Below are 21,536 nucleotides of genomic sequence, written 5' to 3' on the forward strand. Positions count from 1 at the left end.
GAAGAAAACCTAGCCAGTACCATTCAGGACATAGGCATAGGCAAGGACTTCATGACTAAAACACCAAAAGCAATGGCAACAAAAATCAGAATAGACAAATGGGATCTAATTAAACTTAAGAGCTTCTGCACAGCAAAAGAAACAATCATAGGAGTGAACCGGCAACAAAGAGAATGGGAAAAATTTTTTACAAGCTACTCAATCTAACAAAGGACTAATGTCCAGATCAACAAAGAACTAAAGCAGCTTTACAAGAAAAAAACAAATGACCCCATCCAAAAGTGGGTGAAGGATATGAACAGACAATTTTCAAAAGAAGACATTTCTGCGGCCAACAAACGTATGAAAAAATGCTCATCATCACTGGTCATTAGAGAAATGCAAATCAAAACCACATTGAGATACCATCTCACGCCAGTTAGAATGGTGACTATTAAAAAATATGGAGACAACAGATGCTGGTGAGGATGTGGAGAAATAGGAACACTTTTAGAATGTTGGTGGGAGTGTAAATTAGTTCAACCATTGTTGTAGAGAGTCTGGCGATTCCTCAAGGATCTAGAAATAGAAATTCCATTTGACCCAGCAATCCCATTAATGAGTATATACCCAAAGAATTATAAATCATTCTATTATAAAGGAACATGCACACATATGTTCATTTGGCACTGTTTACAATAGCAAAGACCTGGAACCAACTGAAATGCCCATCAATGATAGAATGGATAAAGAAAACGTGGCACATATACACCATGGAATACCGTTCAGCCATAAAAAAAGATGAGTTGATGTCCTTTGTAGGGACATGGATGAATCTGGAAACCATCATTCTCAGCAAACTGACATTAGAACAGAAAACCAAACACCACATGTTCTCACTTATAGGTTGGTATTGAACAATGAGAACACATGGACACTGGGAGAGGAACACCACACACTGGGATCTGTTGGGGGGTGAGGGGGCAGGGGAGGGATAGCAGGGGGTGGGAAGGTTAGAGAGGGATAACATTGGAAGAAATGCCTGAATGATGGGGGGACAGAGGCAGCAAAGCACCATGGCAGGTGTGTGTCTATGCAACAATCCTGCGAGATCGCCACATGTACTCCAGAACTTAAAGTATAATAATTTTTAAAAATTTTAGAAAATTTGCAGCCTGATGATGCCATAGAAAAGAAAAACCTATTTTCTGAAGAGAAATTCAAGCCAGCTGCAGAAATTTGCTTAAGTAATTAGGACCCAAATGTTAATCACCAAGACAATGGGGAAAATGTCTCCAGGGCATGTCAGAAGTCTTTATGGCAGCACCTCCCACCATAGGTTCAGAAGCCTAGGAGGAAAACATGGTTTTGTGGGCCCAGCCCAGGGCCTTGCTGTCTTGAGACTTTGTACCTTGTGACCCATCCATGCCTAAAAGGGGCCAAGGTATAGCTCAAAACTTTGCTTTAGAGGGTGCAAGCCCCAAGCCTTGGTGGTTTACATGTGGTATTGGGCCTGTGAGTACACAGAAGTCAAGAACTGATGTTTGGGAAATTCGTCTAGATTTCAGATGATGTACGGAAATGCCTGGATGTCCAGCTAGAAATTTGCTGCAGAGGTGACGCTCCCATGGAGAACCTTTGCTAGGGCAGTGTGGAAGGGAAAAGTCGGGTGGGAGCCCCCACACTGTCCCCACTGGGATACTGCCTAGTGGAACTGTGAGACGACGGCTACCATTTTCCAGACCCCAGAATGGTAGATACACTGACAGCTTGCACCGTGCACCTGGAAAAGCTGTGGACACTCAATGCCAGCCCGTGACAGCAGCAGGGAGGGGGGCTGTAACCTGCAAAGCCACAGAGATGGAGGTGTCCAAGGCTGTGGGAGCCCACCTCTTGCATCAGCATGACCTAGATGTGAGACATGGAGTCACATGGAAGTTTAAGGTTTAATGACTGCCCAGCCAGATTCTGGACTTGCCTGGGACCTGTAAACCCTCTGTTTTGGCTAATGTCTCTCATTTGAAACAGGAACATTTACCCAATGCCTGTATCCCCATTGTATCTTGGAAGTAACTAACTTGCTTTTGATTTTACAGGCTCCTAGGCAAAAGGATTTCCCTTGTCTGAGATGAGAATTTGGACTCCAACTTTTGAGTTAGTGCTGGAATAAATTATGACTTTGTGGGATGTTGGGAAGGCATGATTGGTTTTGAAATGTGAAAGGTACGTGAGATTTGACAGGGCCTAGGCTGGAATGACATAGTTAGGGTTTGTGTCTCCAACCCGAATCTCATTTGGAATTATAATCCCCGTAATGCCCACGTGTAAAGGCAGAGACCAGGTGAAGGTAATTGGATCATAGTGGCAGTTTCCCTCATGCAGTTTACATGATAGTGAATTCTCACAAGATCTGATGGTTTTATAAGTGTTTTGTAGTTCCTCCTGCGCTCGTTCTCCTTCCCGATGCCTGTGAGAAAGTGCCTTGTTTCCCCTTCCGCCATAATTGTAAGTTTCCTGAGGTCTCCAGCCATGCAGAACTGTGAGTCAATTAAACCTTTTTCCTTTAGAAAGTACCCAGTCTCATCTCAGGCAGTTCTATTTAACAGTGTGAAAATGGATTAATACTGTGTGTGTGTGTAAATGTGTGTGTAAATGTGTCATAAACACTTAGCCTTACATACACACATACATATCTACACACAAATGTAATTGACATGTGGAAAAACAGTGACACTAGGAAAGACAAAGTATATCTGTATTGTAAAAGAGATACTGAAAGGGTACAGTTGGTCCCCCACCCATCGGCTCTCACAGGGATAGTGCGTCTTTAACACAGATGCTATGGATGAGCCGCCTGAAAGAGGAGGGTAAATTTCACCGTCCTCTCACTCAGTCCTTTCACATCTTGAGTTAATCATATTCATTTTTTGAAAAAGCACAACTATTTCTTTCTCACAGGCAGAGAAGGCTCTAAGTCTATAAAATGAGCCCCTTAGGGATAATACAAAGAATAGACGTCAAGCAGTATCAGGTTGTTGGTGTTATTCTTTATGTGTACTTACAAATAATTTCCCACCAAATCTGGGTTGCTGGGATACACAGTGGTGGATTTCTCATCCCCTTTGTGTATCCAACGACCTGACAGCTTCTTTTCTAAGTTGGTATGGAGTTCCACCTAAAATGCATTTTGGATTTATGGATAGGATCATTAATTAGTATCAGAAATTCTTACATGCACAGAGACAATCATTAGTACAGCAAAACAAAAACTGATTCTTACTTCCTGACTTCACAGCAGCTGTGCTGACCTCTCACTTTCCTTTCAGAGGATTCTAGGAGAGGACTAAATGACCCTGAATGCATGCTACATGTCCCCTTCTGCAGTAGGTTCAGACATAGTTTTCAGAATGGGTGCAGAGAGTTGCTTAAGAAATAACTCAGGGGAAGTAGGAGGATGGCTTCCTGGTTTTCCAGTTGATGCTGTTTTTGATCCAAAACAAGGCACAGATAACATGGAGGTACTAGGACTTGTGCTGTTTGCTTTCAGGGAGCAGAGTTAACAGTATAGGATTGTGCTTTTCAGCTCAACCCCACTGACGCTGTAGTTGAGCAAGCTTCCCCAACACATTTTATTTGGTGCTACTGCTTGTATTATTCTTTCTATTTATTCCCCAAGTTATTTTAAAGGGCTATTAGGGCAGTTCTGAGGTATTGCTGACATACCTGCCATGACCCCTCTCCATATTGACCTACCTGGAGTCCTGACCACCATCTTTGTAACAGTAATAGCCTGTCATTAGCAATTCCTGCCTCTGAGCTTTTCCTCACTAAACCAAGATAATAGCAGATCACCATAGACACCATTTTCATTGTGGAAGAGCTAATAATAATGCTCCAATACCTTACAAACAGCTTGAAGCACTTCATCATTTACTGCCCTGTGCTCAGGTTTTTCTTTGCTGGTTTTGAATAAACCGCTCCATCATCTGGAGGAATCTAATCACCCAGTAACAGCAGTGATCCTTCCGGGAAAGGGGACCTTGAGACAGTGCCTTGGCCATTTTCTCCAGTTCTGATGTGGCTCTTTGCTCTTGCTCGCTCCTCCTTTCAGGACCATGTCAATGCCCTGTAAATCCTAACCATCTTTCAACACTGACTCATCTCAGTCCCTCCATGTAGGCTTCCCTTAATTGTTTTTGCATTTTTTTTTTCTGTACCTGATAATCATTTAATTGTTTTTGTTCCCTCAATTTTCCAATAGCTCTGTATCTCTGTATAATATACAGCCATGTCATAGAGCATAGAATTTATGAATGATTTTAAGTTGATTTTTGATATTTAGTTTTACGAATGCCTAGCTTGTGTGCTAAGTAGACATGGTTTACTTAATAGTCAGGTATCACATCCCTCTGTTTCCTCTAGGCTCTCATGCTAAGTTGTACTGTACTTTCTACACAGTATGTGTTAAAACATTATTTCTCAATGAATAAATGCTAATGTATGGCTGAATGAATAACAGAGAAGAAAGAATTGTAACAAGTAAAAGTGAAGAGGAGATAAAGGTGAATAGAAGTTATATCTTAACATGATTTTTCGATCATTCAAATTGGCCAAAGTTTCTGAATGCATATAGTCAGCTGGTCACCAGACATCCTTGAAGCATCAAAAATGACCATTTGAATTTGAAATTGAAAAACAATCAAGTCAAAAGCATGAAAATAACTTGGTGTCATATGACAGAAAAGTACCTCACAAGATTCAATAGCCAAGGACCTAGGCCATGAAATTTTGACACCAAATTTTACATTAAGTTGTCCATAAAAATAAGAGAGTTGTCACAAGAGACCAAAACCACATAGATGCAATTAAAACTTCAATATAACTTACACTGTGGGAACCCTGTGATTCCCTGCACAAAATGTAAGGAGCTGCTTTGAACAGTCAGGCTAGGATGCCAGTGATGCTCTTGTTCCAGCTGCTAGCTACCTGGCTGGCCACATGTTAACATAACAAAAGATGCTCAGGCAATTTCTCAATTTCTCTGCTATGATTGTTCTAGGACATTTTTTTCATCATCTTTGATTACAGCAGGTATTTCATCATCTTTGATTAGACCAGATAACATGCAGACACAGGATGTGACTCCTCAGGTCTAAGAAAACATCCATTCTAAATAACTGTGCTCTCAGAAAAAGAAGTAATGATAACGGCGTTAATTTCAGTAAGTTTCAATAGATGTAATGCAGACAATACCTAACTTAGGATGGTTCAACTCATGATTTTTTGACTTTATGATGGTATGGAAATGACACACATTCAGTATAATCTATACTTCAAATTTTAAACTTTGATTTTTTTCGGGGCTAGCGATATGTGCTACTCTCCTGGGAAGCCAGGCAGTGGCAGTGAGCCACAGAACCCAATTAGCCACATAAAAACAGCCCGACTTTACAGTGTAAGTGGTAAAAATTTATCATTGGCTTATTCCTACAAAATGCCCATTTTTGACTTACAATATTTTTAACTTATCATGAGTTTACCAGAACATAACATTATTATAAGTTGGGAAACACTGTACTTACCTGCATAGCTATCCTCTTCAATCATGCATGTTTCCGGACCTCAGCAATGTCACCAACTGCCAAACCAATCTGAAGTATGACACAAAATTTAATCACTACAGTTTAATGGCCCATGTAAAAATGCATGTAATGTTTGTCTTAGTCCATTCAGACTGCTATAACAAAATATTTTAGGCTGGGTGACTTCTAAATAGCATAAATTTATTACTTAGAGACTCTGGCAGAACTGGTTTCTGGTGACAGCTCATTCCTCATAGGGGGCACCTTCTGTGTGTTCCCACTTGGCAGAAGGGCAAAGGAACTAACAAGCTCCCTCACACCTCCCTTATAAGGGGACCAATTCCATTCGTGAGGGTTCCCCCCTCATGGCCTAATCAACTCCCAAAAGCCACACCATCTACTGCCATCTTCTTGGTGATTAGGTTTCTATATACAAAGTTTGGATGGGACATAAAAATTCAAACCATAGCAAGGTCTCTGTGACTAAAATGGGAGAGTGGACATACAATCTACTAGCAGTCACTGCAGAATACTTTGGTAATACACCTTATAGAAAGCTACAAGGCCTATATACGTCTGCAACAGTGATAACCACATTCAGAGGTTCAGTACTCTTAAGTGTTATGAAAACTTAAGACACACAAATTAATCTGAAATTCATTTCATTTAAGATAAAAATCTGTTATTTTTTGAGAAGACAGGGATGATGTGATATCAGATGCAATTGGGTATATCCACACAGCATGGTAGGAAACTCCAGGAGTTTAGTAATTAAGGTAGACAAGCGTGATTTGACAACATGGAAAGAATACTAACCTGAGAGAATGACACATTTTATATCTTACATATGTTCTGAAGCAAAAGATATACCATAGAGGTGGGAGAGACTCTGGTGAGAAACCAGAAATTTATGGCTAGGTGGAATTAGGTGAGGGGAAGCCGTTAGCTCAGTTCTACTCAATCTGATGAAATTAGCTCATTTCACTCACTCATTTATTTTTTAGGTACTAAGTTTCTGACTTTGCTGAACCAGCATCTTACATGCTGCACCAGAAAGAAAAAGCCAGTGACTGCTCATGAGGAATTTAAAGTCCAGTAAACTCCATAAGAAAATGGCTCTGTCAAGGTCACCACTGTATGCCCAGTGCTTCGTATAGAGCAGGGCACATAACAGGTGTACAAAACAGTCACGGAATGAATGAAGAGTGGGAGACTATATTCTAGGGCTTGCAAAGTAGCACTGAGAACTGGATATAGCCAGGAAATAGGTTTTACTGAGGAGAATTTTTTTCAGTTTTTCATTGGCAATCCTTCAGTCAGGTCTTCTCACCAATTTATAGCAGCCTCCATCAAAACCAAACATCTCTGATTTCTGCCATGTGCAGAAGCTCACATCTATAATCTCATCATTAGGAGGCTGAGGTGGGAGGATCACTTGAGCCCAGGACTTCCAGACCAGCCTGGGCAGCAGAGCAAAACCTTATCTCTACAAAAACTAGCTGGGCATGGTGGTGAGCACCCGTAGTCTCAGCTACTAGGTAGGCTGAGATGGGAAGATCAGCTGAGACTGGGAGGTGGAGGCTGCAGTGAGCCATGATATTCCACTACACTCAAGCCTGGGTCACAGACTTAAACCCTGTCTCAAAACAAATAAACAAAAAACCCAAACTAACCATCTCATACCTGCTGCTTCACATATTTTAGATACTTACCTGGGCTCTGGAGACAGCTAAGCTTACAAGCCAGAGAAGAGATCAATTATTAAATTTTAATGGTCACTAACATTTATCGAATGCTTATCATGTGCCAAGTACTGTTTTAAGTGCATTGTATTAGCTCATTTAATTTTTGCAATAATCTAGGAAGTAGGTTTCATTATTGTTATCTGTTTGTATGCTCAAAACTATGGTAACACAAGGAAAGAGCACCCAGTAGAGTAAAGTAATTGGAGAGGGATGGTGGTGAAGAAAGTCTGGCCTGAAGAAATGATATTTGAGCTGAGTTTTGAAAGCACGGCGTTAACCCATGGTGGGAGGTTTTCCAGGCAAAAGGAAGAGCCCGTACAGAGTCTAGGCAGCATGAAGGAAAGTGTGGCACACTCAGGGAGTGTACATTTCTCAGTAAATCCAAGGAATGGTGAGGAGCTGGGTAAGATATAGGTAAATCCAGGTCACAGGGACCTTTGCTTGCTATGCTGATCGGTTTGGACTGGATTAAAGCTTTTGAGAGGCATGGAAAAAGTATTTAAAAGAGCCACTGATGGGTTTAGTTTTTCATTATCAGAGCATCACTATGGTGACCATTTGTAGGAGGAAATAGACAAAGCAGTGAGATAAGGTAGAGATGCTCTTGAGGCTGCTGCAGCCATTTGATGAGGAACCATGACAGTCCAAGCCAACTGGAAGCAGATGTGAAAGCCAAAGGATTGTTGAAAGAACTGAGGGAAAAAGTGGGAGAGTGAAATAGAGACTATCTGCCAATGATCTGAGTAAGATGGCTGGGAGATTCCACTGAGAGGCAGTGGAGATTCTGAAGGAAAGATAACATCAGTCTTGGCTCTGTTGGTTTTGATTTTCCTCCAGGACATCCAGGTAGAGATGCACACTGGGTGCCAGATTTGTGGATCTTCAGCATGGGGCCAGCCTGCACTACTGCTGAGCCCAATTCTCTTCTGGACAATTATCTCCCAAAACATAAACAGTTATAAGAGAAGAATGTGGGCTTTATGTCATTCCTCATTATTCCTAGTCCCAGCCTTTGTTTTTCTAAGTCACCAAAATAAAACTCTGGAGTTGCATCAAATAAGTGGATCAAAATACTTATGAGTCTGCATAATTTTTTTCTAGAAACACTGCCTAGTGCAGTCTCCGGTACATAGTCAGACTCAGGGAAAGTGTGTGGAATATGTGCATGTGTGCATAAATGGATAAAGAAAAACTAGGCACAATAATGCCAATAAGGGCTCTCCATGGACCTGCAGCGGACGCACCTCTGCCTGCATCAGCCAACATGCTCATGGCTTGAGCAGATTCTCTAGAGAATTCCACATGGAAGGGCACTCTCATGTCTGCTGATAGTGTCTAGGCTTTGACTGGGTTCAAGGTGGCATCTGAATGTCACAGATGCCCTCTGCATGAGAGACTTTCCCACTTGAATCTCGTCAATGGTAAATTCGAGCATAGAGACAATATGTTCTGTAAAAGTCTCTGCCTAACCTCTGACCCCCTCTCCAACTCCAAAGCATCACACACCTTCATCTTTATTGTCTTTTCCTACTTCTGATTCTTCATAGCATTTTCACCCCCACAACATAATGCTACATACTTATTTGTTTATTACCTAACTTCCTGACTAGTTTGTAATCACACCGGGACTGAATATTGGTCTGCTTTCTTCCCCAGTGTTTCACGGAACTTGTAACAGTTCCTGGCATTTAGTAGATTCTCAGTATTTGCCAAGTACAGGCATCTTTGCACTCCCTGAGCCTCTTGATGTGTCTGGTGCTCCCCAGGCACCAAATGAATTTTAAATAAATACATTTTGTAGTAGATCCTTCCTCATCTTCCCAGTGGAGGAAGATTAAAGAAGTTAAAAATAATTATTATGAAATGTTTCAAATGATCAACAAACAGAAAATACAAGAAAAAATTATTTACAAGTAAATTCATGAGGACAATTGGGGCAAATATTGTGAAACTAATAAGTAGTAAAAAGGACAGAAGTGGATATGTCAATTCATTCCTCAGAAATGGGTTTAGGAAGGACTCTTGATAATTGATATTTCCTGTTATCATACTGATGGTCTGTATCATAGACAGCAATGGAGAGCTGAAGGCACCCTGAAAACAGACAGCGAGGTACAAATAAAATGCAAAGTATACACAATGAAAAAATGTTTCCTGGAGAGTAGAATGATAAAAATTGTATTCAGAATACTTTTTAAAATTCATAGGTATATGGTTACTGAAATACAGTGATAAAATATTAAAAAACATTCAATAGTATCTTTTTTGCATAAAGAATAAATTATCATGCATTGTACATAATTTGTTTTTTCTTTTTGAGATGAGTTTTGCTCTTTTTGTCCAGGCTGGAGTGCAATGGTGCAATCTCAGCTCACTGCAACTTCTGCCTCGGGGGTTCAAATGGTTCTCCTGCCTTAGCCTCCCAAGTAGCTGGGATGACAGGCATGAGCCACCACGTCTGGCCTCAACTTTTCACAATGGAAAAATTTACTGAACAAGATCCTATTTTTTGTAGGGTTCAAAAAAGGAAAATGATTATATAGCAGATGAAAAAAACTAAAGTATTAAAATACTGTTGTTATGTAATTATGCGTTTCCTCGACTATTCACATTTACATATAAATATATATTTCCATAATTCACAGTGACAAAATCAACTACTGATACAATTGCCTTACCTGAAAATTCAAGAGGATGTAAAAGCTGAGTCCAAAAGCCAAAAGAAGGAAGACAAATACAACTGCAGACCTCAACAAAGTTTTCAAAATTACCTCCAACATAACAATGAAAATTCCACAATTTTCAAATCTATGAAAATAAAAAAATATTTACTGACTTTTGTAGTCAAACGGTATTCATTCAGTGAAAATATTTATCATATTTTAAATCAGGTATTAGATTTCATAGATGAGATCATTGAGGCCACTTATTTTGAAAAAGATAACATTAATTGCATAATCATGTCTCATTTTCAAAGTGTTAATCAAATTTTTTTCTTACTATTAATGTTACCTATTTTTGGATACAGGGTCTTGCTTTGACACCCAGGTTGAAAGGCAGTGGTGTGATCATGGCTCACTACAACTTTGATCTCCCAGGCTCAGATGATTCTCCTATCTTGGCTTCCCAAGTAGCTGGGACCACAAGCGTGTGCCACCAAACCTGGCTAATTATTGTTTTGTTGTAGAGACAGGGTTTTGCCATGTTGCCCAGACTGGTCTCAAATTCCTAAGCTCAAGTAATCAGCCCACCTTGGCCTTTCAAAATGCTGGGATTACAGGGCTGAGCCAGGGCACCTGGCCCTAAAGTTATCTTAAATCATTTTACCACTTGGCAACTGGTAAATTGCCAAGTGGCAATCATTACCTCAATTGAAGTAGGAGAGAAAAATAACAGCTTCCCAGTAGCAAAGAAAATGCAACCAATTTCTTAATAAAGAAATTAGAGAGATAAATGGTGTGCTTCATCAAGCAGAGATGAACTGAGCTCATTAACTGGAAGGCATCTAATGCAGGGCATACAACACATGATTTGCATTTTATCCTTTTATCTCCTTCAGTTTTCTTTTCTACCCATTGTCTTCTATATTGGGAAATGTCTGGATAGTTAATGAGTTTTTCACCTGGTCACTAACTTGTACTTTGCCGTTGGCAAAGACGACTTGTTACAAGAGGAAATTACAGTGTTATAAAGCTCAAAGGGACTTCAGCTAAGTTCACAGAGATATCTGTAACTCACCAAGGCCACTAACAATGATGGTGCCAAGGATGTGGCAGTGCCTGAGCTTGTCTTAAATCCTCTTATTCCTTAGCCACTGCCTTTCTCTCCACACCATGTCCTCTCCAAGAGGCCACACTCAACTTTCTGTCACTGTGCTCATGACACAGTAATGCAAACGATATGGTAGAAAAAGCATGCTCCCTGGAGTCAGAAAGGCTTTGATTATAATACCTATGTCTGGATTGACTAGCTGAGATCTTCAGCAAGTTACTGAACTCAGCGCTTCAGCTTCTTCTTTTAGACAATGCGAGTAATAACATTAGCCTCGTTATTGGAAAGATGTGAAATAACATGAAATTCAATATTACCAACCGTCAGAGGCTACAGAACTCAGCCTTTTTTCCTCTCTAGAATTAAATTATTTGGGCTTATTTTTTCTTTTATACCACTTTGATCCCACATACTATCTATTAGTTCACTTTGAGTGTTTTAATGCAAAGTAAATGCTTACATTTAATATCAGGTAAAACAAGAACAGCCAATACTTTTCCCATCTACTTCCACCATTTAATCTATATTTGTCTAGGCCAATGTTCTTGACCTGGGCTCATCTGGCACCCAGGCAACATCTGGCATTGTCTGTTTTTCATCACAACTGGAGTGGGTATTTACTACTGGTATCTAGTGGGTAGAAGCCAGTAGCCAGGAATGCTGCTGAGCATTTTACAATATGCAAGACAGTCCCCCTTCAGGGGGAAAAAAAAAAGGAGAAAGAATTATCTGGTCACAAAGTTCAATAGTACCAAGCATGAGAAACTCTGGTCTACATTCTGAACTCTGGAATCATGCTCCAGCCTTTCCTTAATAGGGTATAAAGAATTCTTCACATTTTTATACACCTAGAAAAGGAATACACTAGTTTCAAATTTACACCACTTATAATAGTTTTTCTTTAGATATTAAAAATGCTTAAAGGATGGGGAAATCATTCAAGCTTGTTTTACCTTTGAAGATACAATACAAAATTAATCCAATAGAAGTAAATAGCCATTGCTCCACATCCCCATTGCACATGAGCTCGTATGGTATTTCAGTGAACAAGGGCAGCACAAAAATGATGCCTGTTGTGTAGATAATCCATTCAACAATATCCTTAATCTCCATAAAGTAATTCCTTTTCTGGGATAGAAAAGAATAAAAAATTACCACATATAGAGAACTTGCATCTATGGATGGTTATATATATGTACCCAGTAATAAAATTTTGTAGCTTTACAGCCATCTGGGGGATGTTTAGGACCAAGGAGTAACCTCATGCCATCCTGAATTGACTTCAGAGCCCCTGGGGATTGGATCGGTGTTGGAGATGGCCCAGGGTCCTCTGTTAACCTGGTGTTGTGGGAGTCTGATAGTGATGCCTAAGGAAATCCTACAAATTGCTGGGTTTTCCCTGTGGAGTCCACTCCACAATGATAAAAATGCAAAGCATTATTATCATCGAATTTATAAATGCAAATATCTATGGGCTTACATGATGCAACAATGAAAATTTTCAGAGAGGTGTTGTATAAAAGACATGTGATTTACAAAAATAAGACTCATAAAAATATACAACAAATTATAAAAGACTTTACCTCCATACTCAGAAATGAAGGATTCATGCCATTTATCAGCCAAAAAAAGAACCCGCAGATAATTTACATATTGTTCTGATCTGAACTTGGCTCACTCATTAGAAAAATAGAAGATAAAGTAAAAATTATGCTATAAAAAGTTCCAAAATTATATTAAAACTTGTACTTTTATTTAAAAGAAAAGCATTTCTGTTAAATTTCAAAGAAAGTCCATTGGAAATGGAGCCTTGGGTCAGATAACTTCTTTATAAACATTTACATTTAAAATTATCAAGTTCAAAATCTAACCATTATGTTCGTAAAATCTTTAAAACTATGGAAGAGAAAAGACAGAAAGGATATTCATAATGACCATGTGTAGACAGGCAGGTCTTTACAGAACAGTAAAAGTGGAATATCTCTTTTATACATATATCAAACAGGCAGTGACCTTACCTAAAATCATATGACTTCTACATTTTGAAACATTTATGATTGGTATTACTTTTTTTTAAGTTTACATAACATTTAATTAACCATTAACCATTTTTTAAATATACTTTTAAGTTCTGGGATACATGGGCAGATCTTGCAGGATTGTTACATAGGTATACATGTGCCATGATGGTTTGCTGCATGCATCCCGCCGTCACCTACATTAGGTATTTCTCCTAATGTTATCCCTCCCCAATCCCCCACCCCCTGCTATCCCTTCCTTAACCCCCCTTCCCCCTAATAGGCCCCAGTGTGTGATGTTCCCCTCCCTGCGTCCATGTGTTCTCATTGTTCCACACCCGCTTATGATTGAGAACATGCAGTGTTTGGTTTTCTGTTCTTGTGTCAGTTTGCTGAGAATGATGGTTTCCAGATTCATCCATGTCCCTGCAAAGGACATGAACTCATCCTTTTTATGGCTGCATAATATTCCATGTTGTATATGTGCCATATTTTCTTTATCTAGTCTATCATTCATGGCATTTGGGTTGGTTCCAAGTTTTTGCTATTGTAAACAGTGCCACAATTAACATACATGTGCATATGTCTTTATAATAGAACAATTTATAATCCTTTGGGTATATATCCAGTAATGGGATTACTAGGTCAAATAGTATTTCTATTTCTAGATCCTTGAGGAATCACCACACTGTCTCCTACAATGGTTGAACTAATTTACACTCCCACCGGCAGTGTAAAAGTGTTCCTATTTCTCCACATCCTCTCCAGCATATTTTGTCTCCTAATGTCTCAATGATTGCCATTCTAACTGGTGTGAGTTGGTATCTCAATGTGGTTTTGATTTGCATTTCTGTAATGACCAGTGATGATGAGCATTTTTTTATGTTTGTTGACTGCACAAATGTCTTCTTTTGAAAACTGTCTGTTCATATCCTTTGCCCACTTTCTGATGGAGTTGTTTTCTCTTGCAAATTTGTTTTAGTTCTTCGTAGATTTTGGATATTAGCCCTCTGTCAGATGGGCAGCTTGCAAATATTTTTTCCCATTCTGTTTGTTGCCAGTTCACTCTAATGATTGTTTCTTTGACTATGCAGAAACTCTTAAGTTTAATTAGATCCCATTTGCCTATTTTCGCTTTTGTTGCCATTGCTTTTGGTGTTTTAGTCATGAAGTCCAGGCCTTTCCTATGTCCTGAATGGTTTTGCCTAGGTTTTCTTCTAGGCTTTTTATGGTGTTAGGTCTTATGTTTAAATCTTTAATCCATCTGGAGGTAATTTTTGTATAAGGTGTAAGAAAGGGGTCCAGTTTCTGCTTTCTGCACATGGCCAGCCAGTATTCACAACACCATTTATTAAACAGGGAATCTTTTTCCCATTGCTTATTTTTGTCAGGTTTGTCAAATATCAGATGGTTGTAGATGTGTGCCAGTACTTACGAGGACTCTGTTCTGTTCCATTGGTCTATATCTCGGTTTTGGTGCCAGTAACATGCTGTTTTGATTACTGTAGCCTTGGAGTATAGTTTGAAGTCAGGTAGTGTGATGCCTACAGCTTTGTTCTTGTTTAGGATTGTCTTGGCTGTGAGGGCTCTTTTTTGGTTCCAAATGAAGTTTAAGGTCAATAGTAGCTTGATGGGGATAGCATTGAATCTATAAATTACTTTGGGCAGTATGGCCATTTTCATGATATTGATTCTTCCTAACCATGAGCATGGAATGTTTTTCCATCTGTTTGTGTCCGCTCTTATTTCCTTGAGCAGTGGTTTGTTGTTACCCTTTATGAGGTCCTTCACGTCCCTTGTTAGTTGTATTCCTAGTTAATTTATTCTCTTTGTAGCAATTGTGAATGGGAGTTCACTCATGATTTGGCTCTCTGTTATTGGTGTATAGGAATGCTTGTGATTGTTGCACATTGATTTTGTATCCTTAGACTTTGCTGAAGTTGCTTATTATCTTAAGGAGATTTGGGGCTGAGAAAATGGGGTCTTCTAAATATACAATCATGTCGTCTGCAAATAGAGATAATTTGACTTCCTCTTTTCCTAACTAAATACCCTCTCTATTTTTTTCTTGCTTGATTGCTTTGGCCAGAACTTTTAATACAATTTTGAATAGGAGTGGTGAGAGAGGGCACTTTTGTCTAGTGCCAGTTTTCAAAGAGAATGCTTCTAGTTTTTGCCAATTCAGTATGATATTGGCTGTGGGTTTGTCATAAATAGCTTTTATTCTTTTGAGATACATTCCATTGATACCTAGTTTATTGAGAGTTTTTAGCATAAAAAAGCTGTTGAATTTTGTCAAAGGCCTTCTCTGCATCTATTGAGATAATCATGTGGTTTTTGTCTTTGTTTCTATTTATGACATGGATTACATTTATAGATTTGCACATGTTAAACCAGCCTTGCATCCCCAGGATGAAGCCAACTTCATTGTGATGGATAAGCTTTTTGATGTGCTGTTGGATTCAGTTTGCTGGCATTTTATTGAAGATTTTTGCATCAATATTCATCATGGATATTAGCCTGTTTCAATAGCTGAATCAATCAAGCAGAACAAGGACATCAGAGATTTAAGATCAATTCAATGAAATAAAACAAGAAGGCAAGATCAGAGAAGAAAGAGTGAAAAGAAATGAACAAAGCATCCAAGAAATATGGGATTTATGAGAAAAGACCTTATCTACATTTGATCAGTGTACCTGAATGTGATGGTGAGAAAGAAACCAAGCTGGAAAATACTCTTCAGGATATTATCCAGGAGAATATTCCCAACCTAGCAAGGCAGGCCAACATTCAAATCCAGGAAATACAGAGAACACCACATAGATATACCTCAAGAAGAGCAACCCCAAGGCACGTAATCATCAGATTTACCAGGGTTGAGATGAAAGAAAAAATGCAAAGGGCAGCCAGAGAGAAAGGTAGGATTAGCCAGAAAGGGAAGCCCATCAGACTCATAGCAGTTCTCTCAGCAGAAACCCTACAAGCCAGAAGAGACTGGGGGCTAATATTCAATATACTTAACGAAAAGAACTTTCAGCCCAGAATTTCATATCCAGCCAAACTAAGCTTCATAAGTGAAGGAGAAATAAAATCCTTTACAGACAAACAATTGCCGAGAGATTTTGTCACCACCAGGCGTGCCTTATAAAAGCCCCTGAAGGTAGCATTAAACATGAAAAGGAACAATCAGAACCAGCCACTGCAAAAGCAAACCAAATGGTAAAGACCACTGACACAATTAATAAACTGCATCAACTAACAGGAGAAACAACCAGCTAGTATCAAAATGATAGGGTTAAATTCACACATAACAGAATTAACCTTAAATATAAATGGGCTAAATGCCCGAGTCAAAAGACACAGTCTGGCAAATTGGATAAAGAGTCAAGACCCTTTTGTGTGCTGTATTCAGGAGACCCATCTCATGTGCAAAGACACACATAGACTCAAAATAAAGGGATGGAGGAAGATTTACCAAGCAAATGGGAAGCAAAAATTATCAGGAGTTACAATCCTAGTCTCTGATAAGACAGACTTTAAATCAATAAAGATCAAAAGAGACAATGAAGGACATTACAAAATGGTAAAGGGATCAATGCAACAAGAAGAGCTAACTATCCTAAATATATATGCACTAAATACAGGAGCACCCAGATACATAAGGCAAGTTCCTAATGACCTACAAAGAGACTTAGACTCCCACATGATAACAGTGGGAAACTTAAAACAGTCCACTGTCAATATTAGACAGATCAACAAGACAGAAAATTATCAAGGATATCCAGCACTTGAACTCAGATCTGGAACAAGCAGACCTAACAGATATCTACAGAACTCCCCACCCCAAATCCACAGAATATACATTCTTCTCAGCACCACATCACACTTACTCTAAAATTGACCACATAATTGGAAGTAAATCACTCCTCAGTAAATGCAAAAGAACAGAAATCATAATAAACAGTCTCTCAGATCACAGTGCAGTCAAATTAGAACTCAGGATTAAGAAACTCACTCCAAACCACACAACTACATGGAAACTGAACAACCTGCTCCTGAATAAATAATAAAATGAAGGCAGAAATAAAGATGTTCTTCGAAACCAATGAGAATGAAGACAAAATGTGCCAGAATCTCTGGGACACATTTAAAGCAGTGTCTAGAGGGAAATTTATGGCATTAAATGTCCATCTGAGAAGCAAGGAAAGATCTAAAATCGACACCATATTGCCACAATTAAAAGAACTAAAGGAGAAAGATCAAACAAATTCAAAAGCTAGCAGAAGACAAGAAATAACTAAGATCAGAGCAGAACTGAAGGAGATAGAGACATAAAAAAAACTCTTAAAAAAATCAGTGAATCCAGGAGCTGGTTTTTTGAAGAGATCAACAAAATATATAGACCACTAGCCAGACTAATTAAAAAGAAAAGAGAGAGTAATCAAATAGATGCAATAAAAAATGATAAAGGGGATATTGTCACTGATTCCACCGAAGTACAAACTACCATCAGAGATTACTACAAAGAACTCTATACACATAAACCAGTAAATCTAGAAGAAATGGAGAAATTCCTGGACACTTAAACCCTCCCAAGACTAAACCAGGAAGAAGTTAAATCCCTGAAAAAACCAATAACAAGGTCTGAAGTTGAGGCAGCAATTAATAGCCTACCAACCAATAAAAGTCCAGGACCAGAGAGGTTCACAGCCAAATTCTACCAGAGGTACAAAGAGGAGCTGGAACCATTCCTTCTGAAACTATTCCAAACAATACAAAAAGAGGGTATCCTCACTAACTCATTTTATGAGACCAACATCATCCTGATACCAAAACCTGGCAGAAACATAATTTAAAAAGAAAATTTCAGGCCAATATGTTTGGTATTTCTAATCTATATGTTAGCCAAGCTATATGAGTTTATTATGACATAATATTATCTTGAGTAATTGCTTATCAATTAATTTACGTTCTGCAAATTAAAATATTTGCAACTTTAGAAATACAAAATGTATTACATACCTGTTGGAAAATTTGGAGCAGTTCCTTGCAATACCCAAATATACTTGAGGAAAAAACTAAAATCATACATGTTTTTACTCCACATGAATTCTAAAACAAAAAAAGGATAAGATACATAGTTAGGAGGGATAAAAAAACTTTAATATTTTCACAATTTCTACTATTAAATTTCTTTTTTTACTCATTTTGCTTAATTTCCATATATTGTCTACATTTGAATTAAATGGAAATTTAACTGATGCAAATACGCATATCATTTACTAGAGACGAACACACCCACATTTCAGAATGTCGCTATTAAGAAAAGTTCAAAAATTGCCAATGGAATCATAAAAAATATGAATCTGTAGACCTACATAAAGTTTTTATTGTGGTAAAATACATTTAATATATAAAATTTACCATTTAAAGGCATTACATTTTACATGTACATTTACAATTTAAAATATAAAATTCAGTGGCAATAGGTGTATCCACAGTGTTATACCACCATCACCATTATCTAGTTTCATAGTTTTTTCATCTTTCCCATTGGAAATCACATACCTATGTGTAGTTCCCAGGGACTGTGGTTCGTGGGGAATGGGTGGAGGAGAGATAGCATCTCCATTCCCCACGACCCACAGTCCCTGGCGATAGCATCTCTCCCCCACCCATTCCCCACGACCCACAGTCCCTGGCAACTACAAAAGTGCTTTCTTCTGGACCTATTTTAAAGTTTTACACTTCAGCATTTAAGCTAGCATCTAATATATGTCAGTTCCTTTTAAATTAGTTTACAAACTCACAATTGACATATTTGTTTATATTCCCTTTCATTCCACAAAGGATTTTAGAAGAAATTCATACCATATACAGAATTTTACAGGCTACTTATAATAATTAAAGTCTTGATATTTCAGATTTATTATGGGTTTAGTATTCTTACAAAAAATATGTTTTAACAATCCTTTACTTTAAAAAGTTAAAATTTTAAATTACCATGGTATCTAGTATTTCTGAATAATCACTAGTTTTATAGATGATTCCAGTTGAGTTGAAAACCATTCCTGGTTTTATAGTGACAACAAGAAAGGTCATAGGTATGAGACCAAGACAGTAAAATCCTAGTTGTATCATATGGGCTTTAAATTCATAAGCCAACCTACAAAAAAATAAGCAAACCAGAATTGAGTCAATTTAAACAAAAATATTTCCTTAAAATACCTGTGGGGAAAGTGGTAGTAATCTCTTTCAGAAATGTGGTTGGGAAATTCACTGAAGTTTGAAATCAAATAAATCATCTAATTCACCTTTTTCATTTTCAGAGAAGGAATCTCAAGTTCTGAGGAAATTATGACTTAACAAATTAATGAATGAGTGGGGTCTTTAGCCCATATAATCTGACACCAAGATGAACACTCTTCCCAGAACACACCTTTCACTTCATTGCCCACTACACTGTAGGCTCCAGAGTGCCTTTCCATGTTTGACATAATAATTCCTTCCCATTCTCCAAATATTCCATTTAATGTTAAAGTTAGACAACTTGTAGGCCCTAGGAAGCTTCTTATGTCTTCTATAATAATTTTCTCCCACCTCCTAAATATTTCACTTAATGATAAAGAATGCCAGTATTTTAATGCCAATATTTGCATTTGATGCTTATTCTTTTCAAAGTGTAAAACATTGAAATAACAAAATCAAAAACATTAAAGTACCATTAAAACATAATTGTTTTGAAGACTTTTAAATAAATTCAACAGGCAAACCATTAAACAGTAAATACTACTTAATACCCACATACCTCTTTACACACAGGATGATGAAGAAGCTCTGTGCGATTATATTGTACCATTGCCTGAGAAATAAAAAAAAAGAGTAATAAAAATATAATAACTACTGAGTATAAACTAATTTTTTTATTGTTTGGTTTTATAACTTTATTTTGATATTATAAAAGTGACCCTTATTTTAGAAAATTGAAAAAATGTAAAATTATATCAAAATTAACAAAACAGAAAATCATTTTGCACACATACAATTATTTGATTCAGTCTGTGACTTTAGATGTCTGATTGCTTGAGCTAGCATAAGTTTTTAAATCTTATATAGGGTTACAATAGGAAATAACATTGAAGATAAATTATCAAGAGTTATACTCTCATTTTATCCTTGAAAGAATTCAGGCTTATCTTTCTAGAAATATTTTATATAGTAGAATACACATCATAGCTGTTAAGTTAAATCTATATTATAATTTTCCATTAGAAGTATTTGTAACTACTAGTGTTTTTAAAAAATTAATTGTTAATTATTCAAGAAATACATAAATAGAGGGACTAATGTCAAAAAGGTAGCAAAATAGGAAGTCCCAGGCCCTCCTTTCTCCCTAGAGACATGTAATTAAAAACAATACACAGATCATTGCCTTTGTGAGCAATTTAGAACCTAGTTAAGAGATTCTTAAACCCTAGGTGAGCATGTAGCCAAAAAGCACCATAGCAAATACAGCAGAAAAATTCATGGCCTTTAGTTGCCACGGCTTCTCCCTCTGGCACAGCACAGTGTCATTGGGAAAAAAAAATTCAACTCCTGGCTTCTCCCTGGATAAGATAAAGAAAAGAGTGGAACATACACCCAGTGTTCTGACTTCAGAGGGGCTGCCCAAGGAAATGAGTTTTATCTTGCCTGAATCTAAGGTCTGAAAGGAATGGGTGCCAGGAGGGGATCACTGGTAACAAAGTAGATCACTGGGACTCAGTCTAGCGCCAAAGAAGATACAGTATCATGGACAGATACTAGGCTGTGTGACAGTATCAAAATTTACTACAGCACCAGAGAGTCTGTAGTACCACAGACATATACTGCAAGGAGGTACTGAGTAAAGAGAGGTAAATCTCTTCATCTAGTAGATTACAAGCACAAGCCTAGAGAAGATGAATCCCTAGAAAAGGCAACAGAGGTCTTCAGCATTTGTAGCCAGGCAGAAGAGACAATGAGTGAACTCAAAGACAGGATATTCAAAATTATCAAATTAGAAGGGCAAAAAGAAAAAAGAATGAAGAAATGTGAAGACAGCCTAGGGGATTTAAAGGAAGCAATCAAGCAGAGCAGCATGCACATTATGATAAGTTCCTAAGGAGAGAAAGAAGATGGAGGATTAGAAAGCCTATAATGACTGAAAATCTCCCAAATCAGAGAAAAGAAATAAGCACACACATTCAAGAATCTCAAAGACCTTCAATTAGCATGAAATCCAAAAGAGTTATTCTGAGACACATTAAAATGAAACTCAAAATTCAGACAAACAGACAATTTTGAAATCAGCAAGAGAAAAGCAAGCTATCACATACACAGCAACTCCAATATGATTATCAGCAAATTTCTAGACAGAAACATTGCAGGCCTGAAGGGAGTGGAATGATATATTCAAACTA

At 37.9% G+C, this 21,536-nt stretch overlaps 1 protein-coding gene across 1 annotated transcript in view; it reads right to left on the minus strand.

Annotated features, from left to right (window-relative positions):
• Positions 1-1,219: 1,219 nt before the first annotated feature.
• Positions 1,220-21,536, minus strand: part of LOC116563625 (transient receptor potential cation channel subfamily A member 1-like) — a 54,208-nt gene continuing 33,891 nt past the window's right edge. The window contains 7 exon segments of the mRNA XM_032296330.1: positions 1,220-3,154; positions 9,985-10,114; positions 12,031-12,104; positions 12,107-12,205; positions 18,118-18,207; positions 19,099-19,261; positions 19,869-19,957. Of these exon segments, the coding sequence (XP_032152221.1) occupies positions 3,038-3,154; positions 9,985-10,114; positions 12,031-12,104; positions 12,107-12,205; positions 18,118-18,207; positions 19,099-19,261; positions 19,869-19,957 (762 nt within the window). The 3' untranslated portion in view covers positions 1,220-3,037.

Source organism: Sapajus apella, unplaced genomic scaffold, assembly GCF_009761245.1.
Source record: "Sapajus apella isolate SASKATOON/1434 unplaced genomic scaffold, GSC_monkey_1.0 scaffold35, whole genome shotgun sequence".
Classification (NCBI taxonomy): domain Eukaryota; kingdom Metazoa; phylum Chordata; class Mammalia; order Primates; family Cebidae; genus Sapajus; species Sapajus apella.